The sequence below is a fragment of the Bos indicus x Bos taurus genome, chromosome 24 (assembly GCF_003369695.1).
Source record: "Bos indicus x Bos taurus breed Angus x Brahman F1 hybrid chromosome 24, Bos_hybrid_MaternalHap_v2.0, whole genome shotgun sequence".
NCBI classification, from domain to species: Eukaryota; Metazoa; Chordata; class Mammalia; order Artiodactyla; family Bovidae; genus Bos; species Bos indicus x Bos taurus.
In genome coordinates this window covers 30,561,386-30,584,755 of record NC_040099.1, presented here as the reverse complement: position 1 = coordinate 30,584,755, position 23,370 = coordinate 30,561,386, and the positions used below count along the sequence as shown (strand labels likewise).

The window sequence follows — 23,370 nt, the reverse complement described above, 5'->3', positions numbered from 1 at the left end:
TACTTTACCAGAGGCAAGCAGGTTAATCCTTTCAACTCTTGAGGAGCTGGTGCACACATGGTAATTACAAGGGAGGGAGGCGTAGGACAAGGGCCTGTGGGCAGTGCCCACGCTAGGATTAACTTGCTCAGGGAGGGTGGAGAAGACCCTACCCAGGGGTGGGGTTGAGAGCTAAGTGCCAAAGACACACGGAGGGATAAAGATGGTGAGAAAAGGCAGGACACGGGTTGTGGAACCTTTCACCCACTCAGCTCTCCTTTGCCAAGAAAAGCCTTTTCTTCTCCACCTCTGGGCTTCCAAGCCATGGAATATATGGTCTGAACTTTAGGAAAATGTTTCCTTTAGTTTTCGGTCCAGATTTATTTTGCTGGTGAACCGTTTCACAGGCAATATCCAAGTGACCTCTTGAGCACTGCTTTTGGTGGATATTTTTAAATTATAAAAGCAATAACTACTCATTGTTAAAAACTAGAAAAGCACAGAGGATGAAGAAGCAGCAAAATAGAAACACAATCTGTGATGAGTCCACCAATCAGTAGGATATTACTTTTTTAAAAAATCTGATTTACAGCCTTTTTCTACTGAATGATTTTGTTTTCAGAAGCACTGTGGCTTCATACTTTTTCGAGCCTACTAACCCAAGTTCCCTGATAGCTCACACTTGGTAAGGAATCCACCTGCAACGCAGGAGACCGTGTTTTGATACCTGGGTCGGGAAGATCCGCTGGAGAAGGGATAGGCTACCCACTCCAGTATTCCTGGGCTTCCCTTGTGGCTCATCTGGTAAAGAATCTGCCTGCAGTGCAGGAGACCTGGGTTCAACCAAGCTTCTGTCCTAATATTTGATACCTAAGGAAGACAGCAAATGAGATAGAGGGCTGGGAGAAGGTGTGTGCTTGTGCAGATGTGTAAGTGTATGTGTGGGAGTGAGTGTCTGTGTTTGTAGGTGTGCATACATGAATGAGAGATGTTTAGGAAGCTGTCCCTGCAGTGGAACCTAGACTTGGAACAGCAGGGAAGGAAAGAAAAGCAGAGAAAAATCAGCACTGGGACTTCCCTGGTGGGCCAGTGGCTAAGTCTCTGAGCTCCCAGTGCAGGGGGGCCCAGGTTCGATCCCTGATCAGAGAACTAGATCCCACATGTAGCAACTGAGTTCCCATTCCGCAACAAATGTTGAAGATCCTGCATGCCAAAACTTCTTAAGACCCCGAGGAGCCAAATAAATTTTAAAAGCTTTTTTTTTTTTTAAGAAAAATCAGCACTGGAACCAAAGGGTCCCCTTTCCTCCTTTCTGTTGGGATGGGAGAGGAGGGAAGTAGAACAGATGGAAGGGAAGAGAAATGCTGGGTTGATACCAGAAACCTTTTGAAATGCCGGGGTCTTCATTTCATATTCTATTTTTGCATATTTTTAAAATTAGTTTTTATTATAGTATAGTAGCTTTTCATATATTTTAAAATGTCCACAATAGGGAATTTCCTGGCAATCCAGTGGACTCTGCTGTCTCACTACCAAGGACCTTGATTCAATCCTTAGTTGGAGAATTAAAGTCCTACAAGTCATATGGCCAAAAGAAAGAATAATATCCATAATAAAAAGTTTTTCTTAAAAAGGGGAGAGGTGATGCTATGCTGGGTATTATTATAATGTAAAAAATCCCAAAAACCAAAAAACACCAGTCAACTCACTGTTAGAGAATCCTTACTTATCGAACAGCATTTAATTTGCATATAATTGTTTACAAAATTTGAGAAATAGTTGTGTAGAGTTTCCACACTTGGGAAGTTTCATCGATATTTCAGGAACACAGATAAAAATGAATTCAGAGCTTGTTACAGAAAGGGACAGAAGTAATTTAAGAGAAGAGAGAAAATACCTTCTAAGGAAAAGCAAACAAAACAAATTATATCTACTTATGAGGAAGTAATGTTTCCAGTACCTGTTCCCTGTGGCAGCATCATTTTCTTAAATGATTCACAGAGCTGAAGAAAGCAGGGGAGAAAAAGAAAGGCAAGTTTAAAATATAAAAAAATATATGAGCGCGCCAGGATTCTGGCACTCAGGGTTTTGGAGAATGGCTAGTTGACAGCAATACTGACGGCTTCACGGGGAGCCCAGGGCCACTGCGGGGAGGGGGAGCTAGTCCTTCTCATGACGCACAGGGAAAATTTTTTAAATTAGAGTTACTTTAATTGCTTACTATAAAAAATGTATTATAATTAACTTGATTGCTTTGAAAAAACACCACCGGAATTTACCAAAGTAGGCTTTCTATTCCTACATTTATTGAATGCTTGTCATGTTCCTGGGTACTCTGCTGAATCTCTTATTTTTAAGTTTTTTTAAAGATTTGATTTTTTTTGATGTGGAACCCTTTTTAAGTCTTTATTGAATTTGCTATAAGACTGCTTTTGTTTTGTGTTTTGTCTTTTTTGGCCCCGAGGCACTCAGGATCTTAGCTCCCTGACCAGGGATAGAACCTACACCCCTTGCATTGGAAGGTGAATTCTTAGCCCTGGACCACCAGGGAAGTCCTAGGGCCCACTCAGATGAGCATGATTCGGGCCAGCTGGGGGCTACAGGACCAAGGACAGGGACTAGCCAGCCTGGGGCAGGCAGGGAGGGCTTCCTGTAGGAAGCAATGCTAGTACTGGGTCTTCAGGACGGCCAGGCATAAAGAGAAGGGCACAAGGGCTTGGAGGAGGGATTTCAGGCGAGAAACAGTGTGATGGGTGAGGTGGGGACTCAACAAATGAGGAGCGCCTCTCTCAAAGCGTCGGCCTGAGTGGAGCAAGTGACGGCACAAGAGCTTGGGCGCCGCGCTTTCAGTCATCTCTCAGGAGCCCCTGGAAGTTCAGCTGTGACTCAAGAGACCTGCTGGAATCCTGGCTTTACCATCTTCAAGACCAAATTGGTTTGAGTTTCGATTTCTTCATCTGAGGAAGGGGATAATAGCCCATCCAAATAATTTTTATGAAGAAGAAATGGATGTCTGACATGAGCTTCATTTACTGAGCGTCCACTACCTGCAGGGCGCCGCGTCTTGACAACAGCTCTTCCAGGTAGATACCATCACCTGCATCTCACAAATGAGGACCCTGCAGTCAGTTAACCAGTGTGGAGGCAGCAGGGCCGCAGGGTCTCGCTCAGGGTGGCTCTCTTACTGCCCAGTGATTCTTCTGCTTCTCAGTTAAGCCTAGACTCAGTCAGTGCTGACAGATTTTCGTACCTTGGAGAAGATGTGCAATGCCAAAACAGAATCCAACTGCACAGAAAATCCTGTTGAGCACCTTGATTTGGAAGACAATGTTTTAGACCACCAGTTCTTTGGTTTGAACAACTGTCTGTTTTCAAATGGTTTCCAGGGTTTACCACTACTTTTTAAGACCAGGCCTGGATTAGAGCATCACTGTCTCATGGGAGCCCACTTTGGTATTTTCGGCTCCAACGGTTTCTGCTTCGCCTTCCCCTTGCTTTCTCTGAGGGCAGGCAAGCCCGCACGTGTGCAGAGGTCTCTCCCCAGCCCACCCCCACACTCCTCCCCACTAGCTGTTCTATATTTGGAGGTATTTGTGACATACTCCTGTTTTCTCTTGATTTAAGAATCTAGAAAATGGTTTTCAGTTTACAATATAATTACTGTTCAGAGAAAAAAAATGTTATAATAGCTAACATTATTTGAGTTTCTGTTAAGTGTGAAAATGTCAGTTGCTCATGTCCGACTCTTTGCAACCCTATGGACCGGACCGTAGCCCACCAGGCTCCTCTGTCCGTGGAATTCTCCGGGCAAGAATACTGGAGTGGGTTGCCATTCCCTTCTCCAGGGGATCTTCCTGACCCAGAGATCAAATCTGGACCTCCTGCATTGCAGGCAGATTCTTTACCATCTGAGCCACCAGGGAAGCCCAAGTTTATGTTAGGAATGCTGCTAAAAACTCTGTGGATTAGCTGATTTAATCCTCACCACAACTCGAGAGTATGTACAGGTGATATTGTGATGTGAGTAATGGAGATGCTGAGGCGTGGAGCCACCGGATTGCTAGCTGAGGGTGGCTGAACCCTGCAGCCTCCTATCCTGGAAGAGTGAGGGCCAGCCCACCCTCGTCACTGTCCCCAAATCTCAGTGCTCATCTGTCCCAGAACTCCAGCTCCAGCACCTCCTGCCAACCCGTCTGCATCTTGCTCCACTCCAGTTTTCTCGTCACATAAGCAAACCCCTGCACGTGTTCCTGCTGAACTTAACCTACTTTTTTAACATTTATTTTTAAATAATAATAATAATTTTTGGCTGTGCCATACAGCATGCAGGATCTTAGTTCCCCGACCAGGGATCCCACCCATACACTGTGCAATGGAAGCGTGGAGTCTTAACCGCCAGACCATCATGGAAATTCTTAACCTTTTTTCGACTGATCTTATTCCCAGGATTCTGAGTATCAGCAGCCCCAACCATTGAAGGAGTGCCTTCCTCTGTGACTGACTCCTCCATCTGTGTCATCAATCTCCCTCATATGGGGAAGGGACTCAGCCCAGCCCCCTGTGATTGTGGTCCCCCAGTGGCCCCCCATCCTCTCCAGCATACTTGGAGACTATCAGCAACAACAGGATGTGGACTGGAGCCTCTTCCCATTCCTGCTGCTGTCTTACTACCCCAGCCTGTTGGAATTGGCTCAGTATATCACAGCAGTCCTTTCAGATAAAAGCATCCTATTAATTATGTGACACTATGAGAGGGCTATGGTGAAGCCAGCTGTTTTTTTTTTAATTCAATTTAACAGTGTTTTCCTACTTGTAATGGGACCAGCAAAACAGCAGTTTACAACAAAGCACTTACATATTTTGCATGGTACCCAAATGTGAAAAACCAGAGGCTCCACCCAGTGCTTGATAAAACAAAAAAGAAGGAAGAAAGATACAACTTACCTACGGACTATGTAAATGCTTTGTGAAAACTTAAAAGGAGATGTATGGAAGAAAGTAAGTGAATCTATACTGACTCCTTTGTATTCCTTTCCTGCTCCTACACACACACACACACACACACACACACACAGCCATTACTGACACTGTTCAAAGGTCTTATAACAGAGCATCATTCAAAAACTCAGGAGGATTGAAAGGTGGTTAGATGAATGAAAATGAATTATTCTATCACTGTATGACTTCAGAGTGACTAGGAGGCTTAAAAACACTTTCACAAACTAGGCTTTGAGATGACACAGCCAAAAGGGAGGAGATTTAGCCCCAGGACTGTGAGTTATACCACCTCAGAAGCTAAGAAGGAAAGAAAGCTGCTAACCGGACAAGAGTCATATTTACACAGCTTCAAAAGCATCTACACGTTTTAAAGAATATATAAAATATCCATACCACCCTTTTGTTGAAAACACCATTCAATTATCTCTTCAAATCATGAAGGATGATGTGCCTGGTTAGCTTTGTACTTTGAGAGGCTTAAGGTTTTGAATTTATGTTGCAAGATTATTTACACAGTCACTAAATCAAAAGTGACATGTGAAAAATATGAAGTTTTTATCAGCTCATGATTCAAAGACAACATTCTCGGGTGTGGGGGGTTGAGAAATCAGGAGGGTGCTTACTGACAGCACCTGCCTTTGGCTGCACCAGGATCAACAATGCGTTGTCATAGGTGTGCGCGTCTTGTGCAACTGTCGACGCCCTTCTGGGACTCAGGCTTGGTTTATCACAGTTTAAGAATTTACCCAAAGGCGCCAAGCCAGTCCATAGACTCGCTGGGCGGTAGATGTATCTACTGATGTTTCTCCTCATCCCTTCCAACAAAAACCAGAACCAAGCACTGACCTACAACACATTTAAAGAAAAGAAAAGTCTCCCTGCTAATGACAAGATTTTCTCATGTTTCCTCTTCCTTACTGTGATCATATAAATGGGACAAACTACAGATGTCACCTGATACCACTGTTTCCCATATCTGTTGCTCCCATAACTTTTACTTTCGAGTCTTGAGGGAAAGTGCACTAAAACCAAAGCTGCTTTTTACAAATAATGACTTTCTCAAAGTTTAAAAATCTACATGAAGTATTACAAACATGTTCTTTAAAAGCCTTGCAGGATATATACTTGGAAATACAAACTGTATCATGACTGTTGGGTTTTTGTAATCATCATAGATTGTTTGCCAGAGTGGAGACCAGAACTTCAATTGCACTGCTCACGGCTCCTTAAGTTCACTAGGCTGTTATAACCTTGTTCTAGTTCATTTTAACATGGATTAGACAGTAAAGAATCTAATCTGCCTGTAATGCAGGAGACCTGGGTTCCATCCCTGAGTTGGGAAGATCCCTTGGAGAAGGAAATGGCTATCCATTCCAATATTCTTGCCTGGGAAAGTCCATGGATAGAGGAGCCTGGCGGCTACAGTCCATGGAGTCTCAAAGAGTCAGATATGACTGAGCGACTAACACTTTCACTTAATGTGTCCAGCAATCTTCTCCGAATTCCATCCTTCACACCACCTTATTCCTTTTGCAATGTATCATCAAAATGATTATGTTGTGATGAAGTACCTTCCTCAGGGTCCCTGAGATTATGGGTTAGCAAGATACACTTAAATGTATATGCTTCCTTTTTTTTTCCCCAGGAGGTTAAAAAAAGAGAAAATGACAAAAGGAAGAAACCTGAAGGTGAAGAGAATCTGTAGAAGTTTTATGGAAAAAAAAAAAAAACCCTTGATAAAGGAGCTTTATATGTTGTCAGAACTGGTTAAGATTGGAACACATTTTATTTTATTTTTTTTGTTGTTGTTTTATTTTTTGTGTGTGGCCACCCCACCCCCACCTCCACCCAGCTCTGTCCCCGGAACACATTTTAATAAATAAGGTGGTACAAAGTTAGAATTTGGTTTTCTCTCTGTCAAGAGGATAGTTTTCTTGGACTATTGATCTGATTTTTTCCCTTTTTTATTGAAGTATAGTTGATTTACAATGTTGTATTAGTGATCTGCTTTTTATAACAGATTATAAAATTTCTTTACCTTTTAAGTAGTCTGTATTTGCCTTTGAAATCTTTTATTGTCACTAGGCTAAATGAATAAGTATTATTTCACAGTGAATAAAAGGGAAAAAAAAATCCTTTTTTTCTTTGACACTGACTGTTTTGTACTACTTCAAGACTAGAAGTTTCATTTCTGAGGTAAGGTCTGAAGCCCTCAGGGCCTCCTAAGCTGTGTTTTTTTTAAAGTCAGTTTTCGGAGGGGTGGCCGGGGCCTAGCCAAGCCCTCACAAGGCAGGGTGGGAGCTCTGAAGCACGTTTGGTTCAAATCACTGAAACAGGTTTGGGCGAGTTGAGATTCACCTCTAGTTACGAAGCCCTCTGAGCCGGGCGAGGTAGGCCACTGTTTGAAAGTGGCGGTTAGCTGATGTGCACAGTTGTCATTTATCTTCTGAATATGGGGAACACAATAAGAGAAGTTGCACAGGAGGAAAAATAATCATTACCACCAAAAAAGACACACAGTGAGGTCATTACTAAGCAAACATGGCGTCTACGAGGCAGCAGGAGAACGTTATCCAAGTGATGGTGTCCTTTCTACTGACTGTGTCTTGATTAGATTCAGACAGTCCAGCAAAACCCTGTTACATCTGTGGGACCAAATTTTTTATTTTTTTATTTTTTTTTTGGCAAACAGAATTGCCACCCAGTTAGAACCCTTAGGTGTCTGCCTTGGGAATAAGACCACAGGAAAAGCATATGCCCGTAAGAGCACAGCTCACTTCCCACCCCCCGCCACCTCTCACATCCTTCATCCTCCCAAAAGGACCACCCTGGGCACAATCGGAAGCCACGCGTAAAGCCTATGTACCTACTTCAGCTTGCTGCTTTGGAGACAGATTGTCACAACTTTCTGTCTCCAGGCACCTCGAGAGTTACCATTTGGAAGCAGAGTATTGATAATTCATCGATTTGAGACAATGAATCCTGCATTTCTAATGCAAAGAAGTGGCATTTTAATTTCGGTTATTTATATATCAATAATAGAAAGAGCTGCCAGACATGAAACGGACACATCTAGCACCACAGCTCAGGCTTCGGCCGAGGACATGTGGGTGTACAGCGGACCCATCAGGGATCCTTCACTGTGACTTTCAAAACTGTTTTTGTTTTTAAGTCCTCAGAGTTTACATGCAAATTGTAACACCATGTGCTTTTGTTTTGAATAAATGCTTCTCTTTGGAAGGGAGGAAAAGTTTAGTTTCTGCATTGGCTTCATAAAAAAAGAGCCTTCAACTTCAGAATGACTTATACATTGTTTATTCCAGCCAAGAATACATATAGCATACACACCTTGCTGTGTTCTGATACAGGGAGATAGAGAGAGTTTTCAACTCTCTGTAGACCACAGCAATTTGGGAAGATGGTATCAAGACCAATATGGTAGACCCAAGCCACGGTGGGGTGTAATATTCTACTCACAAAGCTCCCTACAGAGCCAAAATGTAGTCTGTCTTTTGGAAATTCACCTAAAATTAATGTTCGTTCTCCTTTGCCATGAAAAAGCTCTCGAAGCACTCAAGCAGAATCAGAATTATGTAACCAACAGAAACTAAAGGGTTTGGGGAACCAAAGTTGTGGGAGATTTGTGAGCTGGGTTGTGTAAAATTAACGTTGGTAATTTTAAGCCCTTTTAATGGAATTGTTCTCAAGAACACAGTAAAGCAGAGCATATTTTTCACAGGTTAACCTTGGATGAGATGAATGGACTCTTCTGTGAAATACCTACAAATTAACTTTTTTCAAGTAAGTAAATAGAATATATAGTTTATTGTAAAAGTACTTTCTTCAGGAAATATGAAAATATGATTATAAACACACAGCAAAAACGACATTGGTGTTGCTCAATGACATTATTCATTGTGACAGATCAAAATGAGCACAGTCTGTATTATAGTCCCAAGTGCTGAGAATCAAGAAAGACTCAACAAGAAAAGCATCGCACTAACCACGTGTCCCTGGCCACGCCACCACCATTTCCACCAGGCTGCAGGTGGATACGTTCGTGTTTTACAGTCCTCTGCAGATCTGGGGCCCAAACTCTGAGATGTAGGTGGATCACCTGGATGTCAATGGAAACTGCTCATTTCCCTCACATCCTGGGATACACATGGGCAGAGTGGAGGAACCTGCATCATTTTTACCCCAAGCATCTGGAGATGATCCTGATCTGAGAGGTTCAGGGAGGAAGTTATCAGTGGGAGGAAAACATTCTGAAGGCAGGTGTTACCCTTCTGTTCATCTGGTTCATGGGTGTCTGGGTTACGACCAGACTCATGGATTCCCTTCTCCTTACTTTTTCGATTCAGGGTAATTAGACTAGAAAATCCCTTTCTAGGCTCTGCTTTGGAGAGACTGGGGTGTTAATCTTTGCTTCCCAGATTGGACTAGGCCTGCCGTTAAGATCTGACATCACCATAGCATCTGATGATTCAAAAGGTGGTTGAGCTGAAGCAGCCCTGAGGTGGTTAAGCTGCTCCAGGTCAAAGCAAAACTCATGCCACTCAACAAAACAAAAATCATTCAACAAATACTTACCCAGCATTGCCAGGCACAGTACAAGTTGCTGAAGACTACTGGTAGACCTATTATTTGGCTTAAAACCTGAAGCATAAGCTTAGGGGGCATGTTTTAGAAACACATTTTAAAAATCTTGAAAATGATGTTTCTGATGGGTGCATGCACGTGTGTTTTGCACAGGGGTGTGAATGTGAGATAGTCTATAGCATCTTGCACTCGGCTTCACTGCTTTAACAGACAAGGAGGAGCCCAGCAGAGAGGTGGTGAGTAATGCATCAGTGGGCATAGAGACCCCTAACCTGATGAGCAGCCTTACGTGTCCTGGCATCCCCTAGACCATTCCTCCCCCTGGGCACAGCATGCCAGTGCCAAAGCTGATTCCTAAAAGTTTTCCTAATGGATTTCTCTTCACATGTGCAACCCAGCAGCCATCAGCAGGTGGCACGGTCACTGGTCCAAGGCCAACTTTGCCCCTTGCTATGGGAAGGGTGTGTATGCTGGACATGGGAAATGGAAAATAAAAGTCTCCTGAAACCCAGTGGCAAGGAAGAACAAGACTCATTTATCCCACTATCCCATCTAAGGTGGTGCTTTTCAGGCTTCTTCAAGTCATGACACATAGAAATGGATGGCATGGTATTTGGACAACCCTGGGCCACAAGCTCACGGCAGGAGACCCACATGGGAGCTCTGGCACCCAGGGGTCCCACATGCCCCAGCTAATGCTGGGTGAAGGCCACTTGAAAATAAAGGAGCTTGAGATATTGTAGATGATCTGCTCCCTTGGCCAAAGCCCACCTTTAGAACACAGTTCCAGAAGGTAGAAAGATGGACTGCGTGGCTGAAGGTGGGAAGCATTAGCAAATCCCATGCCCAGGCCCTGCTCAAGGCCAATGCAATCAAAATCTTTGTGGGCAGGACCAGGTTTTCTTTTTCAGGTCTCAGCTGATTCTAACATGCCACTAAGGTTGAGAAGCACGGCTCTGTTGTGTTGTTATTGTTATTCAGTCGCTAAGTCATGTCCAAATCTTTGTGACCCCATGGACTACAGCACGCCAGGCTTTTTCAGCCTGGGTCTTGGGTCTTTTCCAGCAAGTCAGCTCTTTGCAACAGGTGGCCAAAGTATTGGAGCTCCAGCATCAGTCCTTCCAATGAACATTCAGGGTAGATTTCCTTTAGAATTGTCTGGTTTGAACTCCTTGCAGTCCAAAGGGACTCTCAAGAGTCTTCTCCAGCACCACAATTCAAAATCATCAATTCTTCAGCGCATGACTTTAAAAGAATAAAAGACAGCCGGGAAACTAATCCCACCACCATAAAACCCGAGACTGCAAGCCATGTGACAGAGCTGTTCTTCTGGGTTCCCTTACCCTCCCTGCTCTCCGCCCGGGCGCCCTTTCCTTGCTTTGTCAGCAAAAGTAAATAAATTAATAAATAAAAGAATAAAAAACCAAGGTCCTGGAGCCAGAGGGAGCTGGAATCCTGGTCTTTCCCCATTTGCTGAATAAGGGTGAACGCATTGCTGAGCCTTGTGGAGCTGTGTGTTCTTATCTGTTAAATGAGGTCAATAACAGGCCCTCCTATAATGTTATGGTGGCACATGGAATGGTGGAGGCGATGAACCCAGGCCAGCTTTAAATGTAATTTTCTATTTTGAAAAGCTTCACTTGATTATTCAACCTTCACTGTTTTGAAGCTCTGGCTGCTGGGTACAGTATTTTACCCAATAATTAATTCACATATTAAGCAAACTCTTGAATGTCCACTGTGGCTCGCCTGATACTAGGTACCAAGGATTCAAGGGTGAGACCTAAGTTAGAAGGAGCTTTCCGAGGAGGTTTCTATCTAAGTCGAGGCTGAGTGCTTGGCAAGTGAGAAGTTATTAAAAATTGAGATGGGGCTTACAGTCCTGTCCTGAGCTGTTTCACTCTAAACACCCGGTGTTACTCCCCGCCCATGGTCACTGCTCTGTCATCAAAGGCTCCGGCGCTTCTCCTGTGTCTAAGGATTGGGCTAAGGGATCCCAGCCTTGTTATTATTTGCCTGCAAGGGCCTTCTGCCCACGTTTATTTTGAACATCTGTTAACTCTCTACTTCGGTTAATACCAAATAAAACTTCAGTCACCACCAGATGCAAAAATATAGAAAATGTACCAGAAACAGCATTATGGTTAATATAACTAGCGAGGTAATCAGGACATGATGGACGGGGCTGGAGCTGTTCCGTACCCACGGCCCAGACAATAGACATGACCCTGAACATCCCCCGCTGAGATGAAGGGTGAACGTGTGTATCTGCCACATATTATATAATAGGAGTTGAATCACAGAACGCAGAACAGGCCACTGGGACTCCCCCGGTGGCCCAGTGGTAAAGAATCTGCCTGGTAATGCAGGGGACAGGGCTTTGATCCCTGGTCCAGGGAGATTCCACATGCCACAGGGCAGCTAAGCCCGAGTGCCACAACTACTGAAGCCCTGGAGCCCTAGAGCCGGTGCTTCGCAGCAAGAGAAGACACCATGATGAGATGCCCGTGCACCACAGCTAGAGCGCAGCCCCTGCTCACTGCAGCTAGAGAAGGCCTGTGTGCAACAGCAAAGACTTAGTGCAGCCAAAGAAATTAATAAGCAAAAAATAAAATTAATTACTTAAACTTAAAAAAAAAAAAAGGACAGGCTGTTGATCACAGATCAAAGGTGATCTGTGATACCAAAGTCACAATGACCTGCTTCTGCATCGACCCTGAAATGTGACCTAGATTTTTGTCTTGAAAAATGTAGATGAACAAATAAAGATGTATCCTGAAGAAAGAGACACCAGAATAAAATTATCTGCAGACTTAGCATAGGAAGCAAACTACATCCCAAGGCTACTTACCTGTTTTATTTCTCTTCCTACTTCGCTTATACCACCTCAAATGTTATTTGATTGTGTACTTGTTTATTGTCTGTCTTCCACCCCACTCCCATGTAAACAAGAGAGCAAGGACTTTTGTTGGCTAGTGTATGCCACAGTTGATAGACAACACAGAATAAATCTGTGGAATGAATAAAAGAATATGACAGGGAAAACTACAGGCCAGTGCCTGTAATTTGGCTGCACTTTTCTTCGGATAATGCTCTAAGGTAAGACTTGATGAGCTAGATTACTTTAAAACTCAGGCCTATGTTGCTCCCAGCGGCAGAGCAACTTGGCTGAATCTGCTAGTCTAAGATACTGAAGCTGGCTTTTCAGCCTTAAACAGAAAATCCAGCTTCATCGTTTTTGAAAAACAAACAAAAAACAAATAGTCTTTTGAAGCTGGTTTTATTTACTCTTTGCCTATATAACTGAGGAGCAATTTTGGAAAAGCAATATTGTAAGATGAAAAGAAGAAACAGAGAAGAAGAAAAATTTCCCTTATTATCCTGGAGAGACTTTCCATTGTTCATTGGCCAGGTGCTTTTCCTCCTTTTGAGTCACCGCATAAACTAATTTCTTTTTTTAAGTATATTTATTTATTTTTTTACTGTATCAGGTCTTAGCTGCTGCACATGGTCTCAACAGTTGCCTCAGTATGAGGGTTTTTTCTCCAAGGCAGGCAGGATCCTAGTTCCCCGACCAGGGATCAGACCCAAGTCTGCTGCATTGCAAGGAGGATTCTCAACCTCTGGACCACTGGGGAAGTCCCTTCTTTTAGTTTTTTGTAAAGATCAGCCAATCAGAACTGCTCACCAGTAGACTGTCCTCACTGTGTGAAGGTCCACAGGCATTTCCCCAGCAGCTGTCTCTTTCCATTTGAAGTGAAGTGAGAGTCACTCAGCCGTGTCTGACTCTTTGCAACCCCATGGACTATATATAGTCCGTGGAATTAGTGGGTAGCCTTTCCCTTCTTCAGGGGATCTTCCCCATCCAGGGATCGAATCTCGGTCTCCCATACTGCAGGCAGATTCTTTACCACCTGAGTTATATTCAGTGCCATGCAGCAATCCCAAATGAATGTTTAGGGAACAGTTTGCGAAACAGGGTACATTAATTTGGGGGCATTTTTGTTGAGATCCTAAAGTGTGAGCCTGTGAGATGACACCTGGGGACCCACTGTGTGTGTCTAGGGACCACAGTGTGAACTGGAACTGTTGACGTCACAGTCAGATCGCAGAACCCCCAGCCCTGACACAGGATTACAGAAAACTCCCGAGCCCGGCACGCAGAAGTTACCTGGAAATCCACACCGTGAGAATGCAATTGTCCTGAAACTGCGGACCAACCTCTTAATGTTGCACACGCCCAGCTTTCCCTTCAGTGCTGCCGTTGTTGTTTTAGTCTCTCAGTCGTGTCCGACTCTTTGCCACCCCATGGACAGTAGCCCACCAGGCTCCTCTGTCCATGGGATTCTCCAGGCAAGAATACTGGAGTGGGTCGCCACTTCCTTCTCCAGGGGATCTTCCCAACCAAGGGGTTGAATCCAAGTTACCGGGAAGCCCTCCCTTCAGTGCAGCTCCAGGTAAAGTGCCGTGGAATGGCCAGCACGTTGGGGGTGAAGCCTGCCAGAGCCGGCTCTCTGCTGGCAAGGCACACATGCCTAGCACTGCCATCCTAAAGCACCAGATACACACACCCCTTGGGTGGCCATGGGTGTTGACTGCAAGGCTGAAAGCTGAGTCTCTTGGGTTTTGCAATTAGCTACATATGCCAGTGTGCTTAGTAACTCTGCTGCTATTCAGAAGAGACCAATTCAGCATAATCTTATGTGGGAGTTAACTCATATACTTGGTTTAAAAGATATAAAAGCTCTGTGAAGCACACAGATAGGATGGCTCAGGGGACTGTAACATGAGATCTTGTCTTTCACTTCCAGGTTAGCAGCTCTTTTAGCTAGGCATTGCCTCACTGCCACCCGATAGGTTTGCTTAATCAGTTGTATCAACCCACTTCCTGGTTTTAAGAAGTCCACATCAGAATAGCCATCAATATAACAACTGCTGTTAATATTATTTTTGATCAAGGTGACCATTAAGGCTGAAATAGACCTAACTCTGAACTCAGATTTACGTTTTCTTTTAAAGCAGGGATCTCTAGCCTCTAGGATCTAATGCCTGATGATCTGAGATAGAGCTGATGTAACATAGAAATAAAGTGCACAATAAATGTAATGTGTTTGAATCATCTTGAAACCATCATCCCCCATCCCTGGCACAGTTCATGGAAAAATTGTCTTCCATAGAATTGGTCCTTGGTGATAAAAAGATTGAGGACTACTGTTTTAAAGCATGGGCTTCCCGGGTGGCTCAGATGGTAAAGAATCTGCCTGCAATGCAGGAGACCTGGGTTTGATCCCTGGGCCAGGAAGATCCCCTGGGAAAGGAAATGGCAACCCACTCCAATATTCTTGCCTAGGACATTTATTTAGTGGCTAGGTAGATATTTCAGTGTCAACATTCAGTTCAGTTCAGTTCAGTCGCTCAGTCGTGTCCAACTCTTTGCGACCCCATGAATCACAGCACGCCAGGCCTCCCTGTCCATCACCAACTCCCGGAGTTCACTCAAACTCACGTGCATTGAGTCGGATGCCATCTAGCCACCTCATGCTCTGTCGTCCCATTCTCCTCCTGCCCCCAATCCCTCCCAGCATCAGAGTCTTTTCCAATGAGTCAACCCTTCACATGAGGTGGACAAAATATTGGAGTTCAGCTTCAGCATCAGGCCTTCCAATGAACACCCAGGGCTGATTTCCTTTAGGATGGACTGGTTAGATCTCCTTGTAGTCCAAGGGACTCTCAAGAGTCTTCTCCAACACCACAGTTGAAAAGCATCAATTCTTCACAGTCCAACTCTCACATCCATACATGATCACTGGAAAAACCATAGCCTTGACTAGACGGACCTTTGTTGACAACGTAATGTCTCTGCTTTTCAATATGCTATCTAGATTGGTCATAACTTTCCTTCCAAGGAGTAAGCATCTTTTAATTTCATGGCTGCAGTAACCATCTGCAGTGATTTTGGAGCCCAGAAAAAAAAAGTCTGACACTGTTTCCACTGTTTCCCTATCTATTTCCCATGAAGTGATGGGACCCAATGCCATGATCTTAGTTTTCTGAATGTTGAGCTTTAAGCCAACTTTTTCACTCTTCTCTTTCACTTTCATCAAGAGGCTTTTTAGTTCCTCTTCACTTTCTGCCATAAGGGTGGTGTCATCTGCATATCTGAGCTTATTGATATTTCTCCCGGCAATCTTGATTCCAGCTTGTGCTTCATCCAACCCAGCGTTTCTCATGATGTACTCTGCATAGAGGTTAAATAAGCAGGATGACAATATACAGTCTTGACGTACTCCTTTTCGTATTTGGAACCAGTCTGTTGTTCCATGTCCAGTTCTAACTGTTGCTTCCTGATCTGCATACAGGTTTCTCAAGAGGCAGGTCAGGTGGTCTGGTATTCCTATCTCTTTCAGAATTTTCCAGTTTATTGTGATCTACACAGTCAAAGGCTTTGGCATAGTCAATAAAGCAGAAATTGATGTTTTTCTGGAACTCTCTTGCTTTTTCCATGATCCAGCGGATGTTGGCAATTTGATCTCTGGTTCCTCTGCCTTTTCTAAAACCAGCTTGAACATCTGGAAGTTCACAGTTCATGTATTGCTGAAGCCTGGCTTGGAGAATTTTGAGCATTACTTTACTACTGTGTGAGATGAGTGCATTAGGAGGTTTTAAAAAGGCTATGTAATTTGTTACCAATATTACTTAGGACAAATTAGATACCTAGATTTTTGTTCCCAATGATGTTAGTGGGGACCTTGGATTTTTGCGTTAGATATAATCAGGTCTGTTCTTAAACTGTGCAGGGCACAAGGCAAGATTATAAGTGAGGTTCACCTCCCATTTGTCTAGATATTTACAACTTAGAAATCAAGCTAACAAACTCCTTGTATATCTATTTAAAATATTTTAATGCTGATAATATTTTTTCTTGACACTTTTTAGTTTTTGGTTCCACTTATTTGATGTAAAATTATTACAGATCCAAACTGGGTGGTTTTCCTGGTGATTCCAATTCCAAAAGCAGCCAGAATTGGAGACTTGTAGGCTCCCATGAGCGGAGAAGGCAATGGTACCCCACTCCAGTACTCTTGCCTGGAAAATCCCATGGACGGAGGAGCCTGGTAGGCTGCAGTCCATGGGGTCGCTAAGAGTCGGACATGACTGAGCGACTTCACTTTCACTTTTCACTTTCATGCATTGGAGAAGGAAATGGCAACCCACTCCAGTGTTCTTGCCTGGAGAATCCCAGGGACGGGGGAGCCTGGTGGGCTGCCGTCTATGTGGTTGCACAGAGTCGGACATGACTGAAACGACTTAGCAGCAGGCTCCTATGAGGGCTTCCCAGGTGGCTCAGACAATAAAGAATCCACCTGCAGTGCAGGAATCGCAGGAGATTCAGATTCGATCCCTGGGGTTGGAGGATCCCTGGAGGAAGGCTTAGGCAACCCACGCCAGTATTCTTGCCTGGAGAATCCCACGGACAGAGGAGCCTGGTGGGCTACAGTCTATAGGGTCACAAAGAGTCAGATACAACTGAAATGACACGTGCAAAGTTCCCCTGAAACGGAACAGTGATCATCACTGAGGTGGTATGGATCAGCCTCTGTCTCATAAACACCTCCAAAGACCTGTTTTGCATCTTACATGAAACACTGGTAAAGACACACCACATCATAGATATATGCAGTACTACAGTTAATTTGAACCCTTATGTCCAGTCCTGTTAGCTAAAACCCACCTGATAATAAAAGTGAATAACAATGTGAGTAATTAACCTTGTTGTAAAATGTAGAAGTCAACTCGCTTACTGAATCCTTACTTAGGGTTTGTAAACCAAAAAAAAAAAATAGGGCACATCAGTTCGTACCTCAGGGAACCTTGCTAATTAAAGAAATGAAGATGGAGATGTATTTTCAATGGTGGAATGGCCATTATGATATAGCACAAAATATCAAAATATTCATTGAGTAAAAGACCTATATTCACTTGGAGGGACCATATAGAGCTGTATGGTGAAAATCAGGATCGCTCAGGAAAATTGCAGAGGTTCTTGTTTCATTGTCTGGGGTCTCACATGGTCTTTTAATGCTTCCCAGGTGCTTCTAACGTTTACCTGTGTCCAATTTACCACTTTCTGGGGACAATGTTCTAAAGCAGGGGTCCCAAACCTGTGGAATCTAATGCCTGATGATCTGAAGTGGAGCAGATGTAACAATAATAGAAATAAAGTGCAGAATACATGTAATGTGCTTGAATCACCCCAAAACCTCCCCATCCCGGTCTGTGTTAAAATTATTTTCCATGATACCCGTCCTTGGTGCCAAAAAGGTTGGGGACCACTGTTTTAACGGTAATCTTTAGTCTAGAAGACAGTAAATAGAAATAGAATAAAAAATCACCTACGATATTTCAAAATGAAGTAAAGACTCTTGCAGGACCTTTGATTTACAGAAAGACATCATATCTTTTAAGATCACTTGTTACAAACAGCATTGTACTTTTATACTACAGGTCTCCTCTTGAAATCCTTGAAAAGAAAACCAAGGAAAAACCCCTTCCCCTCTGGGCTACACCAAGGAAAAGATGGATAAAAGAGGAACCAGGGGGCTGGGAAAGGTCCCACAGGCTGAGAAGGGTTCAAGACACCCTAGAATCTAGAGAACTTGGCTTGGAATTATTATTTGTCATTCCATGGCCACGGCCAACCTAATATCCTAAAATGTATCCCCCAAACATTGATGATATGGTGAGATTTTCCTAGAATTTGGAAGGAGTATCTGACAGCTATGGAAAAAAACATGAAGGACTATTTCTTCCCTATATCTCTGGCTACTAAAAGTTGTGGTTTTGTGTTCCGAAGTTCAGTCATGTATGACTCTTTGTAACCCCATGGACTGTAACCCTCCAGGCTCCTCTGTCCATGGGATTTCCCACGCAGGAATACTGGAGTGGGTTACCATTTCCTCCTCTAGGGGATCTTCCCAACCCAGGGATCGAACCCGAGTCTTTTACATCTCTAGCATTGGCAGGCAGATTCTTTACCACTAGCATCTCCTGGGATTGATCCCATTAAACTGACTGCTGCTTTGAAATGACCATTTAATTGCTTTCCAAGTCCCTCTGCCCCAAATCCAAGGGGAAGCAAAGCAACACACGGTGACCAATTCAACATCCACACCATTGTCTTCTGACCAGTGTCATCTGCTTTAGGTGTAAGCAACAGAAACAGAAGCTACTTGTAAGGCTTGTTTCCAAAAGTCTGGACATATGGTTAAAAACATCTCCTTGGAATGGCTCAGCAGTTCTACAACATTAAAGATAAAGGACCAGAAGATGCAAGCAAGGAGGCCTTTGAGCCTGTAAGAATCCAGGCAAGAATCCAGAAGTGAGGCTGTTACTGTGGTCTAGGAAATGAAGGAATGGGATATATTTGGAATTTGGAAGGCAGTTTGAGAAGAAACAATTGCTGGGTTTGGCAGAGGATTAAGTATAAAGGCAATACTATGTGTTGGGCACAGGGCCATGGCGTGCTTTCTGTAATCACGTATAATCCTCCCAATAACCGTGGAAGAATACATATTTGCGTCTATTTCACAAGATAGAACATAGGCGCTTAGAAATTGAACCTACCTAGGTCCAGATAACTATTAAATGGGAGTGTCAAGATTCAAACCTGGGAATAATGAACCACAAATTATTTCTGATGTTGCTCTCTGGATACCACAGCTCACTGTATGTGACAAGGAAGCACAGAGAAAGATTGAGAAAAAAAGATGAACACTGTATCTTCTCTTATTAAGTTGGAGAAAGAGATATTCAATTTATGATATATGTTAAGTATCAGGAGGTTGGGAGAGGGAGAGGTTTAATTATGTATATGCTTTTTAAATCTCTGTATATATAGTTCAGTGCTGTCCGACAGTAATAAAGAGCGAGACACACATGTAATTTTGTACTTTCTGGTAGCCACATTAAGAGTAAAAAGGAACAGGTGAAATCAATTTGATATATTTTATTTAACTCAATTATTATTTATGACTCAATATATTATCCTACCCACTCCAGTGTTCTTGCCTAGAGAATCCCAGGGACGGGGGAGCCTGGTGGGCTGCTGTCTATGGGGTTGCACAGAATCGGACACGACTGAAGTGACTTAGCATTAGCATATTATCCTACTGGGGCTTCTCTGACGGCTCAGTGGTAATCCACCTACAGCGCAGGAGACACAAGATACACAGGTTAGATCCCTGGGCCAGTAAGATCTCCTGGAGGAGGGCATGGCAACTCACTCCAGTATTCTTGCCTGGAGAATCCCATGGACAGAGGAGCCTGGTGGGCTGCAGTCCATAAGGTCACAAAGAGTCAGACACGACTGAAACGACTTGGCACACATGCATATTCCTTTATAAAATTATCAGATAGTGAAGTGAGATTAACAAAAACCACAAGAGCAGTCTTCGTGCAGTTATGACAGTGATTTCATCAGTGCTCTCTCCTTAGGCTGTAAGTTACCTGATACCTGTCACATTATAGGAGGTGCTCAAAAAATGCAATGAGTGCTCTTCTGAAGCCCAAGTGCTCTGTTTCCATTTCATTTGAGCAGAAACAAGTAGGGAAAACTCTTTATCCTGACATCAGCCCATGTGAGCTCATGCCTCTTTCTCTACTCAACAGCCTAACCGCCTAAGATAAACTCCCTAATAGGTTCTGCCACAGCCCCCAGATCCAGATGTGCTGGGGTGGGGGGGGCAGTGGGGTCCGGGGGTGCAAAGTAAATTGTTTCCTTGGAACTCCTTTAGAAATGAGTGGACGGGGACTTAGGAGGGGAGCTCTCCTCAGAGTGGTATACACAGCCTGTCTGTAGAACAGCCTCCCCCCTTCACATCCTTTTTATATTTGCTTATCTGCCTTGAGCTCTTACAGTTCCACTGCCCTTCATTTTTTTTCAAGCGAGACTATCTTTCTGGACTTTTGCCAGCTGTTCTAAATATACTGCCCTACTGATAAGAGTCTCGATTTTTTTCCAGTTCACAAGTTGGAGGGCCAAGTGATCCCTTATAAAATTCTAAGACTTGATAAGAAAGTGTGTTTTAGCAGAAGAGGACAGAAGAAAGGTCAGGGGGAGACATTACCATCCTTTGTTTACTATGCTAAGAAATGTGAAGATCTCAGAGGAGTGAAATATCGCAGAACTCCATCCTCGGTGACACTCTCATGCGTACTCGGCTAAGCTCTGGATCAAACCCTGACTCACAGATTTACGTTCGTGTCCCAGGGCAGCGTCTGGGGCAGGGGTTGGAGCGGGGGAAGCACGCAGGTGCGTGATGCCTTTACGTTCTACTCCTGGCCGCAGTGAGGCCACGCTGCAAAGCTGGTCAAAGGAAGAACAGTTAGCTCATCAAATACACGCACTTTCGGATTACCTTGACTCGGGGTATTTGGTGAGGGTGGCCAGGCTGCTGGTGTACATGTGGCCGCCCACGTCAATGTGGACGGGTGCGTTGGATTTTGTGAGCTGTGCTGGAGTAGGAATGCCTTGATTGTTCAGTGGAGATGCAGGAGATCTAGTGATCAGAGGTCTTGACATATTGGGCCGACTGTCCTACAGAGAGAAAAGCAAGTTTAGACATGTTTGCTTTATTCAGTGGAGAGAAAGGAAATGCATACCTCCTACAGAATAAGCCAGTGACTAGCGCTGATATTTGTTCACTAATAAATTCTGGAAAATCAACAAGCTCTCACTTTTACTATCACGCATGTGAAAAAACTCCGAGATACATGACAAAGAAAAGGAAAACTTCCAATGCTCAGAATCAAGGAGCTGAACTAATGTTCATTTCACATAGAACCATGCACTGTGATGGCTTATTTTACTAATGAATTCTTGCATTTAACAACTGGTTAATGGCTTGTGGAGAACTACTATTCATTACAAATGAAAAGATAATCAATACTTGAAACGGTCTCCATCCAGATAAAATACATATGCTTTATCCTTCTCTTGGAAAACTACCTTATTGCTATGGGCTGGGGATAAATACAGACTTTTAGCACTTGGGTTCTGCAGAATGGTTTCTTCCAAATCAGGAAAAAGGGGGCATGACTGGTCTAACCATCAGTTCACACACTCAAAGCAAGCTTGTAAACAGGTACCAGAAATTCATCAGTCAACAGATGAAACAAACAAAAAAATAACCCCCATCTACCCACTGGGTTCCTGCTTCTCTCACTAGAAGACTATGGAACTGGGCACACTTTGAAAAGCGTGTCCCCTCCAGTGGTCAGGTACGTGCTTGGGAGCCATGAGCCAGCCGCTCTTGTGCGTGCTGAGCTTGTAGTAGAGATCATTTTCCAAGATGGGGCTGAGGCACATGGCCGGGCGCAATGTGCTGCCCCACAGGCAAAGATATCCTGGAAGCAAACAAAGCAGAAGGAGGACATCACACGATGGCACAAGAACGTGCTGAAGAAATTGTACTCTTGAGAAAATAAAACCTGCCATCCTTTCCGTGGATACAATACAAATATTTCAAACACCATCCAAACATGGTCAATCGCTTTCAAATTAGAGCCCAAACCACAGACAAGTCAAGTCAGGTCTCTGGCACTCAAAGAAGAGGGTCAAACATTTAGAATCTACAATTAGGAAAAAGCTCAAACAGCACTTATGTCTGAATTCTGCCAGGCGATCGCCACGAGGGTGCTTGTAGATTTACAGTTTAGCCAGAGATTGTTTGCAAATAACGTGCGGCAGAGTCAGTGATAAGGCATAATAAAGGGATTTTGAGAAATGCCTTTGATGGAGATTACAAATGGGAAATCATCTAGTTTTTGTGCATAAAGCCCAGCATGATGAAATATAAATTTGCAAAACATCCTAGATTTTATGATACAAAACAGCTTCAGGAGTTACCTGGGGCACAACTGTTGGACTAGTTAGCATTAACCACATGTCCAGGCAAGACTGGGAATGCACGTTTCTTCTGAAACTCCGCATCCACTGTGAATGGGGTGGTGACTGAGCTTTTACTCAAAATGTTGACCATCTGTGTGGTGCTTTTCTCCATGCTGAATTAAACAGAGCCCAGGAACAGTCATAGAAAGGGTTCATGCTTTATTTCTTCAACTGGGGGAAGTGGGTTTGTAGACGGTCACCGTGTTATTCTTTGCATGTTCCTGTATATTTTTAACAATGCAAAATAGATATTAAAAAACACAAGGGATGATTGCAACACAGAGAGAAAAGTGAAAGAGGTACTGGATGGGGAAAAGAACTAAAAAAACAAGGACACACGTCAGTAGGAAATGTAAAGCAGTGAAGGCTGAAATAGTCAACAGCATTTTAAAATCTGGGTGTCAGAAAATGCGTTTTTTCCTTTAAAAGTACAATCATAAAAGTACAATAATATAATCCACTTTTAAGAACTACGTACTACCTGACTTGCTTTTAGAAAATGATTTCTTGGCTAAAGACACACACACACACACACACACACACACACACCCTAGTCTCTGTTACAATTCAGTCCATCACAGCACTGTAGCGTCTGTAATAGTTTTTCAATTGGACACATTCTATACCCTGCCTCAGGGTGCTGGGGTGAAAATGAACAGATTTGCAGGGTTAATACTGTAGTTAGACTGTGACCTCACTCAGCACAGCTCTAACACTGCCAGGTCTACGGAGAAGGAGGAAAAAAGAAAGCGTAACTGATCGGTTGAAGGAATCCAGATTTCTCAGAATATATACCATGTACACTGGAAATCATATATGTATGGATATTGCTAAATTTAAAA

The 23,370-nt window shown here is 43.5% G+C and overlaps 1 protein-coding gene across 4 annotated transcripts in view; it reads right to left on the bottom strand.

Annotated features, from left to right (window-relative positions):
• The window catches only part of KCTD1 (potassium channel tetramerization domain containing 1), a 215,225-nt gene that overhangs the window by 30,488 nt on the left and 161,367 nt on the right, over positions 1-23,370 (bottom strand). For 3 of the 4 annotated variants that reach the window (XM_027525575.1, XM_027525576.1, XM_027525573.1), the window contains exon 2: positions 20,997-21,175. In XM_027525575.1, coding sequence (XP_027381376.1) covers positions 20,997-21,175 — 179 coding nt within the window. Of the gene's footprint in view, positions 1-20,996; positions 21,176-22,486; positions 22,645-23,370 lie in introns of those variants that run through there. The other variant, XM_027525574.1, reaches the window with a different exon arrangement.